The following is a 16537-nucleotide window of genomic DNA, read 5'->3' on the forward strand; positions in this document are numbered from 1 at the left end:
AAACCCAATCTGAAACAGAACAAAGAAGGCGATCGACTTTACGAGATCAGAGGCCTGGGATTCCACAGCCCAATGTGCCCAACCGGTTGAAGCTCCCTTCATGCTTGGTCCTTTCGAAATTGCTCGATTTTGGTTTCCAATTTCTTCGATTTTGGTTAGATTTGCACCGATTTTGGTCGGATTTGCTGCGCCCCCGCGATGTCGCACTTCCCCTATGGAGTCGCCATCATGCCGCTCCCCAGGCGTCTCGACTTCGTTTCCGCCTCCGCCGCCCCCAAGCCGGAGAAGGACCCGAAGAAGCGTGTCGTCATCTGGTTTTGGTTGTTGAGGATGGGAATGTGGACGATGATCGGAAGAGCGGCGGCCACCACTGGGGGTAATATCAGGTTTCAATTCTATTCTTATTACTAGGGCTTATTATTCTTATGTATAGTAAAACGAAGAAGATGAAGCCTGCAAGGCATGAGAGGAGACGAAGAAGATCCATGGAGGGATAGTATGTAAGGCGAAGAGACAATGCGTAAAAAGACGAAAGTAGCCCTCCTTCAAACAGCCATTAGACGGGAAAGTTAACGATAGACCAAAATTGGAACACGTTTAATAACTGTGGACGCAATGTGACAAAAATAAAAAAAAGGGACTAAAATTGGAATATGGCCAATAAAAATAAGACCAAAAAAGGCATTCACTCTTTAATTTATATTCTAATTATGATTCCCATATTTCAACTAAACTCCCCATAATTCTTAATTTATTCACTTTTTAAGTAATAATACTCATCGTGATTTTCAAATTTAATACTTTTATTTTTAATATTGTAATTTCTAATTTAGGGTGTGTTTGGTAACCTGTAAAATGACTTCCGGAAAATATTTTCCGAGTTTTATGTGTTTGGTAACGTCCGGAAAATGTGGTCAACGGAAAACATTTTCCGTTGACCAAGGAAAATCAGTAAATTTTTCCGGAAAATGACTTACGGAATTTTTTTCCGTAAGTCATTTTACGGAATCGCCAGAATTGTTGTTTCACATGTTTTGACCAAAACCAAGCCATATCACCAATAACCATGGATCAAGGAGGTAGGGAAACCACCGAAAACCTTTGCTATATTTTTTATTTTTTTTAATTTTTTTTTAATTTTTAATTTTTTTTTATAAATTCTATTTTTTATTAAATACCATTATTTTAATAACTATTATAATTTTTATATTTTAAATAAAACAATTACAATGTTTAATTATACAATTCTATCAATTTTTCAGAAAATGAACCAAACACACAAATGCAGTTTTCCATAATACATCCAAACACTGGAAATGAAACTGTTTTCCGGAAAATGACTCATTTTCCAGAAGTCATTTTCCTGCTTTCCAAACAGACCTCAACTATATTAATTTATTTAGTCGTTACATGAAGTGAAAATAGTGTTTTTCTCTATATATTTAAAATAGTGATTTCAATCTTTTAATTTTTGACATAAATATTACTCCGTACTACTTATTATCTCTTTAAATTTTTACAATAGGGTGGTTTTAGTCCTTTTTTGGTCGGAATGGAGGCAGTTTAATAGTTTGGAATAGCAAATTACAACTTTTTTTTTTAATTGACAAATATGCTCCACATGTACACGGCAAATATGACAAAATTTAATGGCTTCCGTTGGTGAGGTGTCAAATCTCTTCATTTCTTAGCATTTTAGGTGTGTTTGGCAAAAGAAAAAATAATAATAGAAGAAAAAAAAGATATTGAAATTGTTATTTAATTCAAAGAGTAACGCTATTGACCCTCTACACATTTTTCTTCCGGACATAGAACCATTTAATTAAATATTTCTGTCTTCATTACAAGTTGGTAAGACCACTAATTTATAAACACCAATAATTATAAGTTACATTAAGATTTTTTCTTAGTCAGGTCACAAGGTGTCCTGAGCTGGTCTTAACTGTTGACGCACTTTTTAGTCAGACCACAAGGTGCTCTGAGCTGGACCACAAAGTGCTGAATTAATTTAAAAAATTAAGGATAATATTAGGATGGGTAAAAACACTTTCTTAATTCAAATATTTTCCAAACAAAAATGGGGAAAATTTTTTTTTCCAAATGGATAAGTCAATAGAACATGCCCTAATTATATATTGAGTTGGACTGAAATGTTGGGCCTAGTGGGCTCGCAGAGGTCATGTTTGCGGTACGTGTATGTTACTGAATAAATGAATGATGACGTCAGGCCCAAAAAATCTCGTCGATCCAATCTGACATTCAAATTCAATATGTAACCTTCCAATATATTCTTTCCGGTCACATTTATGTATCTAGTTTAATTAACAAAAATTGTCTAAAATTGTTTACAATCTTATTATATTAAATTTGGTATTAGTATAAAATTTTTTAAATAATAATAAAATACTAAAGAAATAAGAAAAAGTTAATTTGAATTAAACAAAACATATAACATGAGACAAATGGAGTATAATTAAATATATGTGCTTATATGCACAACTAATATCTACCTAGGGATGTTAATGTTAGTGTAAATTAGGTGTACATAAATTGGTTCAACTTTCAAGTGTCGCAAGTAATATCAACTGACCCGCTTGGATCACCATACCCACTATTGGTTTTATGACTTTTACATCCACCGAGGTTCGAACCCACCCTCCTATGTGGGAGTGTAACCGGGTGTCACTACACCACGTCTTTGGCAGACGACATCCTTATTTAGTATAGAGTACATAATAATACATAATGTGTATAATTGTATAGTATTTTCTTTTTCAAATCTTAATATATTTTTATGAAACTTGTTCAAAATAATCCAACCACTTTAACGTACAAAGTATTATGATGACATGATTTAATGTGAAATATAATATGAAATTGTGAATTAATATAGGGAATTTGCTATGGTTTTTGGTGAATATAAGTACGAAATTATAAGAGTGCACTATAAATAATTATGCAGCAGTTTTATATTTGTTTCAAGTTGGATGGCTTTTTCAGAAAAGGTTCAAGTTAGTTGTACTCAAATGATATATTATTTATGAATTGGACTCTAAGTAAAATAAATCGTGAGAAGTGATAAAACTCAGCAACCAGGCTTGCAAATTTGTGGATAATTAGCAATTATTATATTCATTGGGAAATTAAAAACATTGGATTTTTTTTTTTTTGACAATTACGAAAAAAAATTGAAAATATGAGATGTGGATGATGATAGAGATATGAGCCAACCACCTATAGGGCTATAGGTGCTATTTGAAATCTTCTTAACAGAGAATATTAATTATATTTACTGAAAAGTCAATAAATATGTAAATTGGATGACGAATAACCATTATATTATTATCTTCTTACCAATCTTCATGTGTATGCAATGTGTGATGTTCTCTCACGTACATGCTTTACAATTGTACTCTTTTGTTGATTTTATTAGTGACTTGAAATAACTAAGTTATTTCTTTACTTATTTATTTTGTGAGAACAGAAATGAAATACGTACTTATGAGAGCGCACATATATATAATGTTCTACAATGTTAGATGTAAATTAGAGAAACAAATATTTTGTACTGATGGGATGATAACGCACCTCAAAGCGTGAAATTTTGTTGAATTTGTGAGAGTTGTGTGACCCAATTTTGTATAATTTTGGTGTATTTGCATGGTAATCTTGAAATGGGAAGTTGTGTCATGCGTGAGGTATTTATAAATCATCATTCTGTAAATAATTGGACATACATGATTATTTTCAAATACAAGGATAAAACAAACAAGTAATTAACACAAAACATACCAATATTGTATGCTGTCAAAGATGGATGATGCTCATTCAAGATTCATACGATATTTTTATTTGTGATATTGTAATATTTTATTGTATGTATTTATGTACATATATACATGTAATCAATGGAATTTTATATGTGTGTGTGTGTGTGTTTGATTTACAGGGAAAGCCATTATATATCTGTTATTGCTAGAATTTGTGGTGCGTGACAATTATTGTGACATGTGAAGATAGGAAATGGTCTTGACACATCTGCTTCATTCAATTTCTCTGATTTTTTTTAATAAATAAATTTATGAATCATCAAATTGTTTGAATTCCAAATTGATGTTGTAGGGAGTACTAGCAGAGTAGCAGGGACCGGCGAATAACTGATTGATGTATAATAGATTAATAGTAGCCAGACAAACACAAAGAAAAGGTTATCAACATCTTTGTATGAAATCGTTACATACGATTTTTTTTTTTTTTTGTAATTTATTATTTTTATATAATTTATATTGTTATACAAAATCTTCTTAATGTATTTTATTATTATTTTGTGTAATTTATAAATTATCATATAATAATGAAATTTAATTTAGTACACACTTTAAAATAGTTTGGTAAATTTTTTGTTCGATCGATCACCTTACAAGAGTAAATATGGAGGTTTGAATTTCACTAGAGACTTAAAGGTCATTGAAAAACTTTAATTGATCTGAAATGATTAAAACCTATCGTGAACAAAATGTATTGGTAGGAAAAAAGAACAAGAGAAGTGACTGAGAATCAATACCTTTTTCAATGACTCTTAAATAGGGGTTCTGCTGCCAAAGACCCTGTGGTTAGAGCTGTCAATACGAGCCAGCCCAGGTTAGCTCGTCATGGGTCGGCGAAAAACGGGTTGGCTCGTCACACTTACAATTTAATTATAAAATTGTAGACTTATAATTTTGTATTTAAAACATTCATGAATTATGATACAACTTACAAGTAACAACTAACAAATATTCAACAATCAACATTGTTCAAGTTTTAACAAAACATTCAAAATTTTCACCATAAATCCATAATCTTAACAAAACATTCAAACCTCAAAGTATTCAAGTCTCACAAGAGTAGAAACAAGACCCACATAAATAACATAACCAAAAGTAAAAAACAAATCAAACGTTCAAAGTTCAAAGTTCAAACATAACTTAAATCTAAAAAAATAAAAAATAAAAAATAAAAATCCATACATAGACAATAGCAATATGCCAATATAGCATCTATAAAAAAAAATTAGTAAAATAATAAATCAATAAATGAATATATAAATCTTAAAAAATTAAATTCTAAAATACCTTCATCCACGAATAACATTAGAAACCTTCTCAATCGATTCATCGATATTAATACCTTCATCATCTATATCTACATATAAATTTATAAAATAAATCATTAGAAATTTAGAAGCATTCATATAAAGTATTAAATATTCCATCTGTTCCATTTTACCTGTCCTATTTACTATTCATTGGTCAAATCAACTCTTTCTTCATTGCTTATTTTCTTTAGTAATTTGTTATTATATTTAAATTTATATTTTTGTTTTTAATAGTACTTTTAATGTAGTTTCTAAATATATAAATTTTATATATTAATGTTAAACTTAATATTACGAAAAATTGGATTAAAAATAACTTCAGTCAAGTCTCGTTAAACGAATCAGACAATCAAAATGAGACGGAAGTAGTATTAAATAATGATTAAATGTTAATAATAACAATAATAATGCATTAATACCTTCACAATTAAAGTATACCGTTTGCAACCAATTGATTAAGTATTGATCAAGCACTCATTTGCACTAGCAATTTGTTGCAAAGATACAAATCTGAATTGAATATTAGTGTGTGTGTGTGTATATATATATATTATATAAGCTTGAGGCTCTGTTTAACCGAGCTTATTTAGGAGCTTATAGCTTATTTTAAGCTACTAATAAGCTATAAGCTCTGTTTGGTAATGTTCTCAAAATAAGCTAGTAGTTTAAAATAAGAGCTTATTTTGAAACGCTACTTGAGGTAGCTTTTCAAAATAAGCTAGTAGCTTTTTAACTTTTTTATATCTTTATCCTTATTATATTAAATAAATGACATCTTCTACCCCTCTCAATTAAAATCCTTTTGACATTTTCTTTTTATTATGTTTGGTTGTAATTTTAGTTTGATATTTATGTTTGAACATTATTTTTTGTATTAACTAATTTTATGAATTATAAATATTTTTTTTACTTTATATATTTTCAAATATATGTTCTTACTTTATATTTTATTTAAATATATTGATTTCATTATTTTATATTTTAATATATAAACAGACCTATTTAAATTTAAAATTATTTAAATTGTATAAAGATGTCCTTTTTAGTATTTTTACATTTATCAGCTTATCAAAAAGTTAATTTTACCAAACACTTTTAAGCATAACAGCTCTTCGGATTTCAGCTTCGAGCTTATACCTTTTTAGTTTTCAACTACTTTTCAGGTTTTAGTTACCTTTTCAGTTAGGTTTGCCAAACATAGTGTGAATCAACTTTAAAAAGTATGGTAACTTTAAAAGTTGAGATTGGATATTATTATATTTTTAAAATCATTAAAAATTTATAAAAATCTTGTTTGATTGAGTATAACACAAACATATAAACGAAAAGAAAAAACAAAAACAAAAACGAAACACTGCAGCCTAGATTCATCCAGTTCATACGCAGCTGTCTTACTAACCATAATATCCTCTTTCGAACATCACTACAAGCACTCAACAATTTATTACAAAATTTCCAAATTGTAATTAAGCAATCGGTTTTCTTCTTCTCCAAACAAGCCGAGTAACTCTTCCGCCCCACCGATTATATGCTTCTCCCAACGCCCTAGATCCCACCATTCCCCATGGCCTCCACCGCATCACCTCCACTCCATCTCTCCCTCTTCATCTTCATAACCTTCATCTCCGTCGCCTTCTCCGACGATGCCGCCGTCATGTCCAAGCTCCTCGCCGCCCTCTCTCCGCCTCCTTCCGGCTGGTCCGCCTCCGCGCCCTTCTGCACTTGGACTAACGTGAACTGCGACAAGGCTACCGGCAACGTCGTCTCCATTAACCTCGACTCTAAGTCCGTCTCCGGCACCCTCCCTTCCGATATCACCCGTCTTTCCAGTCTTCAAACTCTTTCCGTCCAGAAAAACTCCCTCGCCGGAGAGTTGCCGTCGTTCGCTAATATGTCTAACCTCCAGCAGCTCTACCTGGACAACAATCAGTTCAGCTCAGTCCCCCAAGATTTCCTCTTAGGTCTACCCAAGTTGCAGACATTCAGCATTTCCGAAAACGGAAATCTCGGCCCTTGGCAAATCCCTACTTACTTGACCGCAAGCACGAATTTGAACTCTTTCTATGCTAGTAATGCAAGTATCTTCGGTTCTATTCCCGATTTCTTCGATTCCTTCCCGAATCTCCAGAACTTCAGATTATCTTACAATAATTTCACCGGGTCGCTTCCTAGATCGTTAGCCAACTCGGAGATCCAAAATCTATGGCTGAATAACCAGAAGCAAGGCCTTACTGGGACTATCGACGTGCTTTCCTCCATGACTCAGCTCTCCCAAGTATGGCTTCACGCCAATGCCTTTTCCGGCCCCATTCCTGACCTTTCCAAATGCACAAATCTGTTTGATTTGCAGCTCAGGGATAACCAGTTCACCGGGGTTATTCCGGATTCTTTGATGTCTCTTCCCAATTTACAGAACATTACTCTCCAGAACAACAAATTACAAGGCCCTAAGCCTCAGTTTAGAGATGGGGTTTCGGCCACTCTTGGCCCTATAAACAGCTTCTGTAAGGACACCCCTGGTCCGTGTGATCCGCAGGTCACTACCCTACTTGCTGTGGCCGGCGGTCTAGGGTATCCGATCTCCCTTGCCGATTCTTGGGAAGGGAATGATGCTTGTAATCAATGGACATTCGTTAATTGTGATCCACAGCAGCAGAATGTGATTACTGTAAATCTTGGAAGGCAGCATTTTCCAGGTACTATTTCGCCTGCCTTTGCCAACTTGACTGCTCTGAGGAATTTGTATTTGAATGATAATAACCTTACTGGTTCCATTCCGGAGAGCTTGACTACTTTGCCTAAGCTTCAAGTCCTTGATGTGACTAACAACAACTTGTCTGGGCCTATACCTGTATTTCCATCTTCTGTGAAGTTTAGTTATGGTGGTAACTTATTGCTTGGGAAGAATGGGACTAGTGGGGGTGGGGGTGGTGGATCACCCGGGGGGTCGAATTCGAGGGAACCTAGTGGGAGTCCTTCTCACGGGTCAAGTGGATCCTCGGTTTCACCGGGTATGATTGCAGGTGTGGTTATAGCTGTGATTATTTTTGTTCTAGTTGTGTTGTTCGTGTCTTACAAGTGCTACATGAAGCGGCGCCATAAGAGGTTTGGGAGGGTTGAGAGCCCTGAGAAGAGCAACCAGATGGTTAAGACTAGTGTGGTGGGGGGTGTGACCGGTGTTAGTGGATATGCTGGAGTCCCAAACGAGTTGCAGAGCCAGAGCAGTGGTGATCACAGTGAGATCCCGGTTTTTGAAGGTGGGAATGTTACTATTTCAATTCAAGTTCTTCGACAAGTGACCAACAATTTCAGCGAGGATAATGTGTTGGGAAGAGGAGGATTTGGTGTTGTTTACAAGGGTGAATTACACGATGGCACTAAGATTGCTGTGAAAAGGATGGAAGGCGGGGCGATGGGCACGAAAGGAATGAAAGAGTTCCAAGCAGAAATTGCAGTCCTTACTAAAGTTAGGCACCGGCATTTAGTTGCCCTCCTTGGTTATTGTATTAATGGCAACGAGAGGCTTTTGGTGTATGAGTATATGCCACAGGGCACTTTAAGCCAACATCTATTCGAATGGCAGGAGCACGGCTTCCAACCTCTGACTTGGACGCAAAGGGTAACAATAGCATTGGACGTGGCAAGGGGAGTGGAATATCTGCATAGCTTGGCACAACAAAGTTTCATACACAGAGATCTAAAACCCTCTAATATTCTGCTTGGTGATGACATGAGAGCGAAAGTTGCAGATTTTGGGTTGGTAAAAAATGCACCTGACGGGAAATATTCAGTGGAGACACGACTGGCTGGAACATTTGGGTATCTTGCACCCGAATATGCTGGTAAGTACCCTTTGTGCTATGTTAAATGTATTTTCCTAAACGTGATACCTAAATAATCATCCATTCTGTCTTTTCTAGGCATATCATCTTCTTGCATTATTAGTTCGTGCCAAACAAATTGCAGTGCTCAAAGACTAACTTTTCTGTTATGATCAAATGCAAATATGCAATGCATGATGCCAATAAAGTAGTTATCAGAAGATAGAGCGGGGGGAAATAAACTGTGAAACATATGTTAGGATGCTTTAAAATTCTTAATTATCAAATAGACAAGCTAAAGTTTAATCTCAACAAACTAATATGCATTCCAACCATGTAAAATTCAACGTAGTCAAGCCTGTGTTGGTATCGAGCATTCACTTTTCATTTTTTATGATAATTTGCACAAAATAATGAATCTCCAGTGTATCTGCTATTGTCTAGTCCAGTGTGCCGATGAAAAAAAAAATCTAGCATTGTTTAGATTTGTGATCTGTCCCGTGCACTACTCTGAAGCTTTTGCCTCCTTTTTCTACAGCTACTGGACGAGTCACAACAAAAGTGGATGTTTATGCATTTGGAGTTGTCTTAATGGAGATAATCACGGGTAGAAAAGCACTTGATGAGACCATGCCAGATGAAAGGTCGCACCTTGTCACGTGGTTTCGCAGGGTCCTTATCAACAAAGACAATCTCCGAAAGGCTATTGACCCGAACCTTGACCCTGATGATGAAACTTACGAGAGCATCTCTAAGGTGGCTGAGTTGGCTGGTCACTGCACTGCACGTGAGCCGTTTCAGAGACCTGAAATGGGCCATGCTGTCAATGTCCTTGGTCCGCTGGTTGAACAGTGGAAGCCTTCTAGACCTGAAGAAGATGAAAGCTACGGTATTGATCTCCATATGAGCCTCCCTCAAGCCCTTCAAAGATGGCAAGCGGATGAAGGAACTTCCAGAATGTTCGATGATTTCTCATACAGTCAATCACAGTCGAGCATTCCCTCAAAACCATCCGGATTCGCAGATTCTTTTAACTCGACAGATTGTAGGTGAAACAAATCAATCCCAAGTTACATTCAAAGGGAAGAAGCACTACAATCATGATTGAATCAAGAAGTCAAAGAAGCCCCTGAATGGTTTGCTTCATTTTGCATCGCCAAGAGTATGTTCATTTGGCACATCCTATGTCAACATATTCATGACTTTAATCTTTTTCTTGCCATCCCCAGTTTGAACCGAAGCGAATTATTAGAAGTCCTGGGGGTTTTGTCTGATTCACTATCGTCGCAGATTGCTCGAGGGATGATGTTGTGAGAAACAGGAAAGGACTTCCAGTTTTGCTTTTCTTTCTGAGGAAACAGAAACATGTACCAAATTCTTTTTCACCTAAAACACTCTATGTAAATATATTTTGAATTCTTGAGCTAAAACTGCAATGTTTCTCCTCCTTACACTGTTTTGTACTTCTAAGCTTTCATGCTCCAAATCTTTGCAGTGACACTTTGAGTAGGCACAACCATTTAGGCTGAATCTGATTGGTTAGAATGAGTAAAACAGGGAAAGAGGAAAACAAAATTTAAAATTTTGGACAATTCTAGCTAAGTTGGTCATATTGTTGGCTTGATTACGGTAAGATTACAAATTTGACTCTCAGCAGGAGCAGCTTATTGGTCTTCTTAGTTTGAACCGATCAGCTATAAGTGGGATTTATCTAGTACATACTCTGACAACACGTTTCATTGTCACTCAACTTTTATTTTAATATATATATATATATATATATATATATATATATATATATATATATCAGTGTCGCCGTGCTCTCCCGTGCGGTTCACACCACTCAATGTTACGAAATACACCGCTCAATGTTAAGAAACACACCACACGAATATGCACTGTGGTGTGTTTCTTAACATTATGGTGTGTTTCATTGTGGTGTGTTTCTTAACATTGAGTGGTGTATTTCGTAATATTGAATGGTGTGTGACCGCACGGCCGCACGGGAGAGCACGGCCGCATTTGAACCAAAATCTATATATATATATATATGGCAAATTGTCTATTTCCAGAATCACCTCACATGAACATGAAGATGAATGTGCAGGTTGGCAGATGCCAAGGCCCCCCCCCCCTTTTGTTTTGAAGAAGACTCGCATTTAAGGTTCACATGTAGCAGGAACATTTTTCAATGTTTTTTTTGACTAGTTTTTGTATGAATTGATTGTTTTGCATAACTAACCATAGCCAAAAAAAAAAAAAAACTTTTAATTTTGCATGATAATGACAGGAGATTGAGGTTTAATACTTGATGTTACACCTAAAATACTTAAAAAAGAATAATAATGAAGTGTGAAAGCTGGCATGCCAATTGTGGTTAGCAACTGATCTTTTCTTCCAACTCCTTTATTTATTCCCATTTGGTCAACTATGTACTGATTTAAAATATCAAGAAATGAAGAGTGCAAGTAGGACTTCTCAAAGTGTTTGACAAATTTTCAAAAAAGAAAGTGTTTGACAAATAAAAATAAAACAAAAGAGAAAGAGATAGAGATGTAGCTTAAATAGTTGTGTATGTGTCATTTTCATTTATCAACCCTCAATACAATAGGAGCAAAAAAAAAACAACCTTTTAATGAGAGGACACCAGGTGGACCTCATATGTCACCATAATTGTCTTTAAAACCAGACATTTTCTTGCCAAACCAAACCTAACATACTTACCTGCTTCATTTCATCAAGGCAATGCAACATGTGAATGAGGTGGATCAAACTCACATACCATAACATGTCCATAAATCACTACTTTTTTATGTACTTTTTTAAAGAAAAAAAAAGAAGAAGAAAAGATGAATTCGATTTAGCTATATATTGTCTTTTCTTTTTATAATTTGAAAAAAAAAAACAACTCAAATTAAAAAAAAAAATACTAAAAATAAAAAAAATCCGTAATTTAGCTACACCTACACCATCCACTATCAATACTGATCTAAGCGAGCATTGCTGACTGTTACAAGGAGCCCCCACTTTGAGAGGTTACTCCTACACTGATGCTAGTGAGGCTCAATCACTTGTCTCTTTTTCACAAACTTCACCCTTATGACTAATTGAGCTATCCGAACCCTTGTAATCATCAACTTCTTTCCCTACATGCATGATGTAAAGATAGACAATAATTTTAATTGGAGAACAAGTATTAATTATATAGAGATATAATTGCCTTTACTATTAGCTAATGATTATCAATTATTTCTGATCTTTAATCATGACACGTGGGGCAGGTGGGATTGTCAATACAGATCTACAAATGCCTACGGCGTTAATGACCAGCATTTGCTAAAAAAAAAAGTTACAGCAAGTGAAGTGCCATGATGCAAGGGACAAAATGCATGAAGGAGGTCAAAATCGCAACCTTATAATGTCTTGTTTAAATAATCGAATTAGACTTTAAGTTATTTAATAAAAACGTTTCACATTCATTTTGATTTGGTCGTTGCTCAAGTTGAGTCATCTTCAACAACAAATTCATGTTTATAGTTCATTTTATTTTACTAAAAAGTCTGTAACTCATCAGCAGTTGATTGAGTCAAATTAAAAAGATTAATAGACAACTCATCCGGAGAGTTGAACATGAAATTTTATAGTTGCAATTTGCAAACCAACTACAAGAAAGCATCAAAGCGGAGGAATAGCTATCTTTCACAAGCAAGAGTTGAGCTTGAGGAGAAAATATAGTATTTGTGAGTAATAAATCAATTTTAATGTTAAGGATTTTGCATAAGTAACTTCTTAATTGTGGTTTTATCCTTACAAAGTTCTTTCTCTCCGTCTCCATCCGTCTTAATTGTGGTTTTATCCTTACAAAGTTCTTTCTCTCCGTCTCCATCCGTCTTAATTGTGGTTTTATCCTTACAAAGTTCTTTCTCTCCGTCTCCGTCCGTTGAATGGTCCGGGGGGCACAGGAGCTGGCCCAGGGGGAATCGTCACTTGTGAGAATTGAATTCGGGTTCTCCCAAAATTCCTCCCCACAAAGAGAGCTCTCTCGCTACTTGAGCTACCCCATTGGGTTTGAACATTGTTATTCTTGTTTATCCCTAAACTCCAACTTTGTTTTTGTTTTTGTTTTGTTTTTTTTGTTTTTTTGGTTACTTCTCTTATGAATGCCTTTGAGATTGTGGTGCTAATTTACTAGTAAATTATATTGCGGACTTCATGTCCATATCGTAAACTGGGCCCCCATACAAATTCATTTTTATTTTTGTAGTATACTTTATGCTCATTTTTAATGTACTACAAATTCATTTTAACATGCATACACTAAATACACATGTTTAGTAACCCTTAACTTAGACTCCTAATGAGAGCGGTCTATTAGTATTCTTAGTTTGAGCCGACCAACTATGAAAGACATACCTCTTATGATTCTTTGCCAGTTAGAGTCATAGATAAGTTTTCATCGTCACCTAAAATAGACTTATACTATACTAAAAATGAATATATATCACGAGTTGATATTGCTATGGACTGTATGGTCCATAGTATCAATTAGCATTCACTCGCAAATTATGCGGTGGACCTGGGTCAAATACGATGCCGTTTCACTTTTTTTTTTCTTTTTTTAATTTACTGAACATATAGCTCTGAAATGTGTGAATGTGGAGGTTTCAAATTGTGAATATGGAGTATAGAATTTGTGAATGTAGAGTTATGAATGTGTGAATCTGTAGAAGAGTTAACAGAGTTCTAGCAGCCTTGAAATGTGTGAATGTGGAAGTTTCAAATTGTGAATATGGAGTATAGAATTTGTGAATGTAGAGTTATGAATGTGTGAATCTGTAGAAGAGTTAACAGAGTTCTAGCAGCCTTGAAATGTGTGAATGTGGAAGTTTCAAATTGTGAATATGGAGTATAGAATTTGTGAATGTAGAGTTATGAATGTGTGAATCTGTAGAAGAGTTAACAGAGTTCTAGCAGCCTTGAAATGTGTGAATGTGGAAGTTTCAAATTGTGAATATGGAGTATAGAATTTGTGAATGTAGAGTTATGAATGTGTGAATCTGTAGAAGAGTTAACAGAGTTCTAGCAGCCTTGAAATGTGTGAATGTGGAAGTTTCAAATTGTGAATATGGAGTATAGAATTTGTGAATGTAGAGTTATGAATGTGTGAATCTGTAGAAGAGTTAACAGAGTTCTAGCAGCCTTGAAATGTGTGAATGTGGAAGTTTCAAATTGTGAATATGGAGTATAGAATTTGTGAATGTAGAGTTATGAATGTGTGAATCTGTAGTAGAGTTAACAGAGTTTTAGCAGCCTTGAAATGTGTAAATGTGGAAGTTTTAAATTGTGAATATTGAGTATAGAATTTGTGAATGTAGAGTTATGAATGTGTGAATGTGGAGTTCCCAAGTTGTGAACATGGTGTATAAGACCTGTGAATATAGAGTTTTGAATGTGTGAATGCATAACAATGGTAATATAGTTAATAAACATATAGCCTGTAATGTGTGAATGTGGAGTTTTCAAATTATGAATATTGAGTATAGGATCTGTGAATGTAGAGTTTGTGTTCTGTTGGAATGAGGAGTCGTTAACGCCGTTAATTTTTTTATTTTTTTAATTGTGAAACGACGTCGTATTGGACCCAGGTCCACCTTGCAAGGTGGACCTGGGTCCACGGCATAACTACTGGCGTTCACTAGTTAAGGCTTTTTACCTTCATTTCGGACAGTCGTAGACATCGGGGAACAGAGAGAAGGCCCAAAAAACAAGGTAGTTAGGCCCATATAGCATCCAGCAACTTTGCTCTTAAAAGGATATCAGCCTGCAACTAAACTGGCCTTGGGCTTTCATGGATTTATAATTGTATACAACTGTATGAACCTAATGGACTAATGGTGGGCAGATCATATGTATGAATAATGGGTCATAAGATGGATATTAAGAAAGAGGGGTATGGGATCATATCATCACAGATAATGAACAATTAAATTCACTTCCTTCCCAGTTAACTCTAGTCAATATTACAACAGAGAAGAGAGAAGTAGAGAACATATAAGGCTTATTAAAAAATTTAAGTATATGTGGATACTCTTTTCAATTATATAAGGTTCTGTTACATGTGGGAGTGTAAATCAGGTGTCACTAAACCATAAGGTCTTTGACATATATAAGGTTTAAAACATGTATATATTAAGTTGGAATCAGGTAGCACCATGATAACTGTCTAATTGCTCTTATTTTACCTTATATTTCAGCTTATTTTGCTGGTAATTTGTATTAACTTGGTCCCAAAATGTCATTGATTGCTTCATTTGTTTACTTAGGCGAATATGTATATGATAAATGCGATGATTTGAAATTTTTTTTGAGCATTTTAGATGAGTTTAGAATTAATGGGAGGTAAAATAAGAAGTTAGATACAATTGTTCGTCTATTATTGTTATATTATATTTTCTTTAAAAAAAAAAAACAAATATGTAAGCTTTATAAAATGTATAGCATGTAGATCTTAAATTGACTTCAATTATATTTAAAGCCTACAATAAAGTATCTTTAATGACCTACTAAGCCTTTAAAAATGACAATTTATATCATGGACTAGGGTCCACATAGCATTATGGACCATAGATCAAAATAATGACATACAGAATTTATACTTGTAAGGTACAAAATTTCATAGCACAAAACACATAATAAAATCACAACACAAGACACATACACATGTTACATACTCTCTCTCTCTGTCCCATTTTATTTATCTTACTTACTATTCCGTATTTATTAATCAAATAAACTATTTCTTATTTGTTTATTTTCTTTAATATTTTTACTTATTTTTTAATTTGATTTTTGTGTTTAATAGTACTTTTTAGTATAGTTTCTAAATATATAAATGTTGTATATATACTAGTACTTAATATTATGAAAAATTGAATTAAAAATAACTTTAGTCAAGTCTTATTAACCGAACCAAACACATAAAATGGGATGAAGGAAGTATTTATTTTTTATATCTAAGTTAGGTACATAATTTGTATTCATAGGCACTAAATTTCAAAACAAAAGACACATAAATTAATAATATAAGACACATTTACTAATTTGTTTTATGTACAAAATTTATACTCTTAGGTACAAAATTTGAGACATAAAAACTCACAATATAAGACGCATACACTTACACTAGGTCCAAAGTGTACTCAAAACTCTAATCCATGGTATAAGAATGATTTAAAATTGCTTCACGTCAAGCCAGGCCAAGCTCATTATAAGCTCTAACCTAATTTTTCAAAATTTGACTCGACTTAACCTATCTTCATCTTGAGTGGGTGGGTACACTTGTTTCATGTAAAATCCCTGAATTCTAAACTTTTATATTCATGGGTAAATCTTTTATGTTTTTTTTTTTAAAGATAAATCTTTTATTAGTGTCTATTTAGTAATGTGCAGAGATTCCTAAAATCCTGTGATTCGATCATTAATTACATTACACGCACGTTCCTAGTTGATTAGCTTATTGCGGCATCTTTCACGGAAAGGGTTTGGTTGGGTGGGTGGGTGTGGGGGGGGGGGGGGGGGG

General features: G+C 34.3%; 1 protein-coding gene across 1 annotated transcript; it reads left to right on the top strand.

The window, feature by feature from the left end:
- The first annotated feature begins 6503 nt into the window (after nucleotides 1–6503).
- LOC116028182 (receptor-like kinase TMK4) lies at nucleotides 6504–10409 on the top strand. Its single transcript, XM_031269913.1, has 2 exons — nucleotides 6504–8979; nucleotides 9497–10409. The coding sequence occupies exons 1-2, from the start codon at nucleotides 6702–6704 to the stop codon at nucleotides 10009–10011; spliced, it is 2793 nt and encodes a 930-aa protein (XP_031125773.1). The 5' UTR covers nucleotides 6504–6701; the 3' UTR covers nucleotides 10012–10409.
- Nucleotides 10410–16537: the final 6128 nt, after the last annotated feature.

Source organism: Ipomoea triloba, chromosome 1 (assembly GCF_003576645.1).
Source record: "Ipomoea triloba cultivar NCNSP0323 chromosome 1, ASM357664v1".
Classification (NCBI taxonomy): domain Eukaryota; kingdom Viridiplantae; phylum Streptophyta; class Magnoliopsida; order Solanales; family Convolvulaceae; genus Ipomoea; species Ipomoea triloba.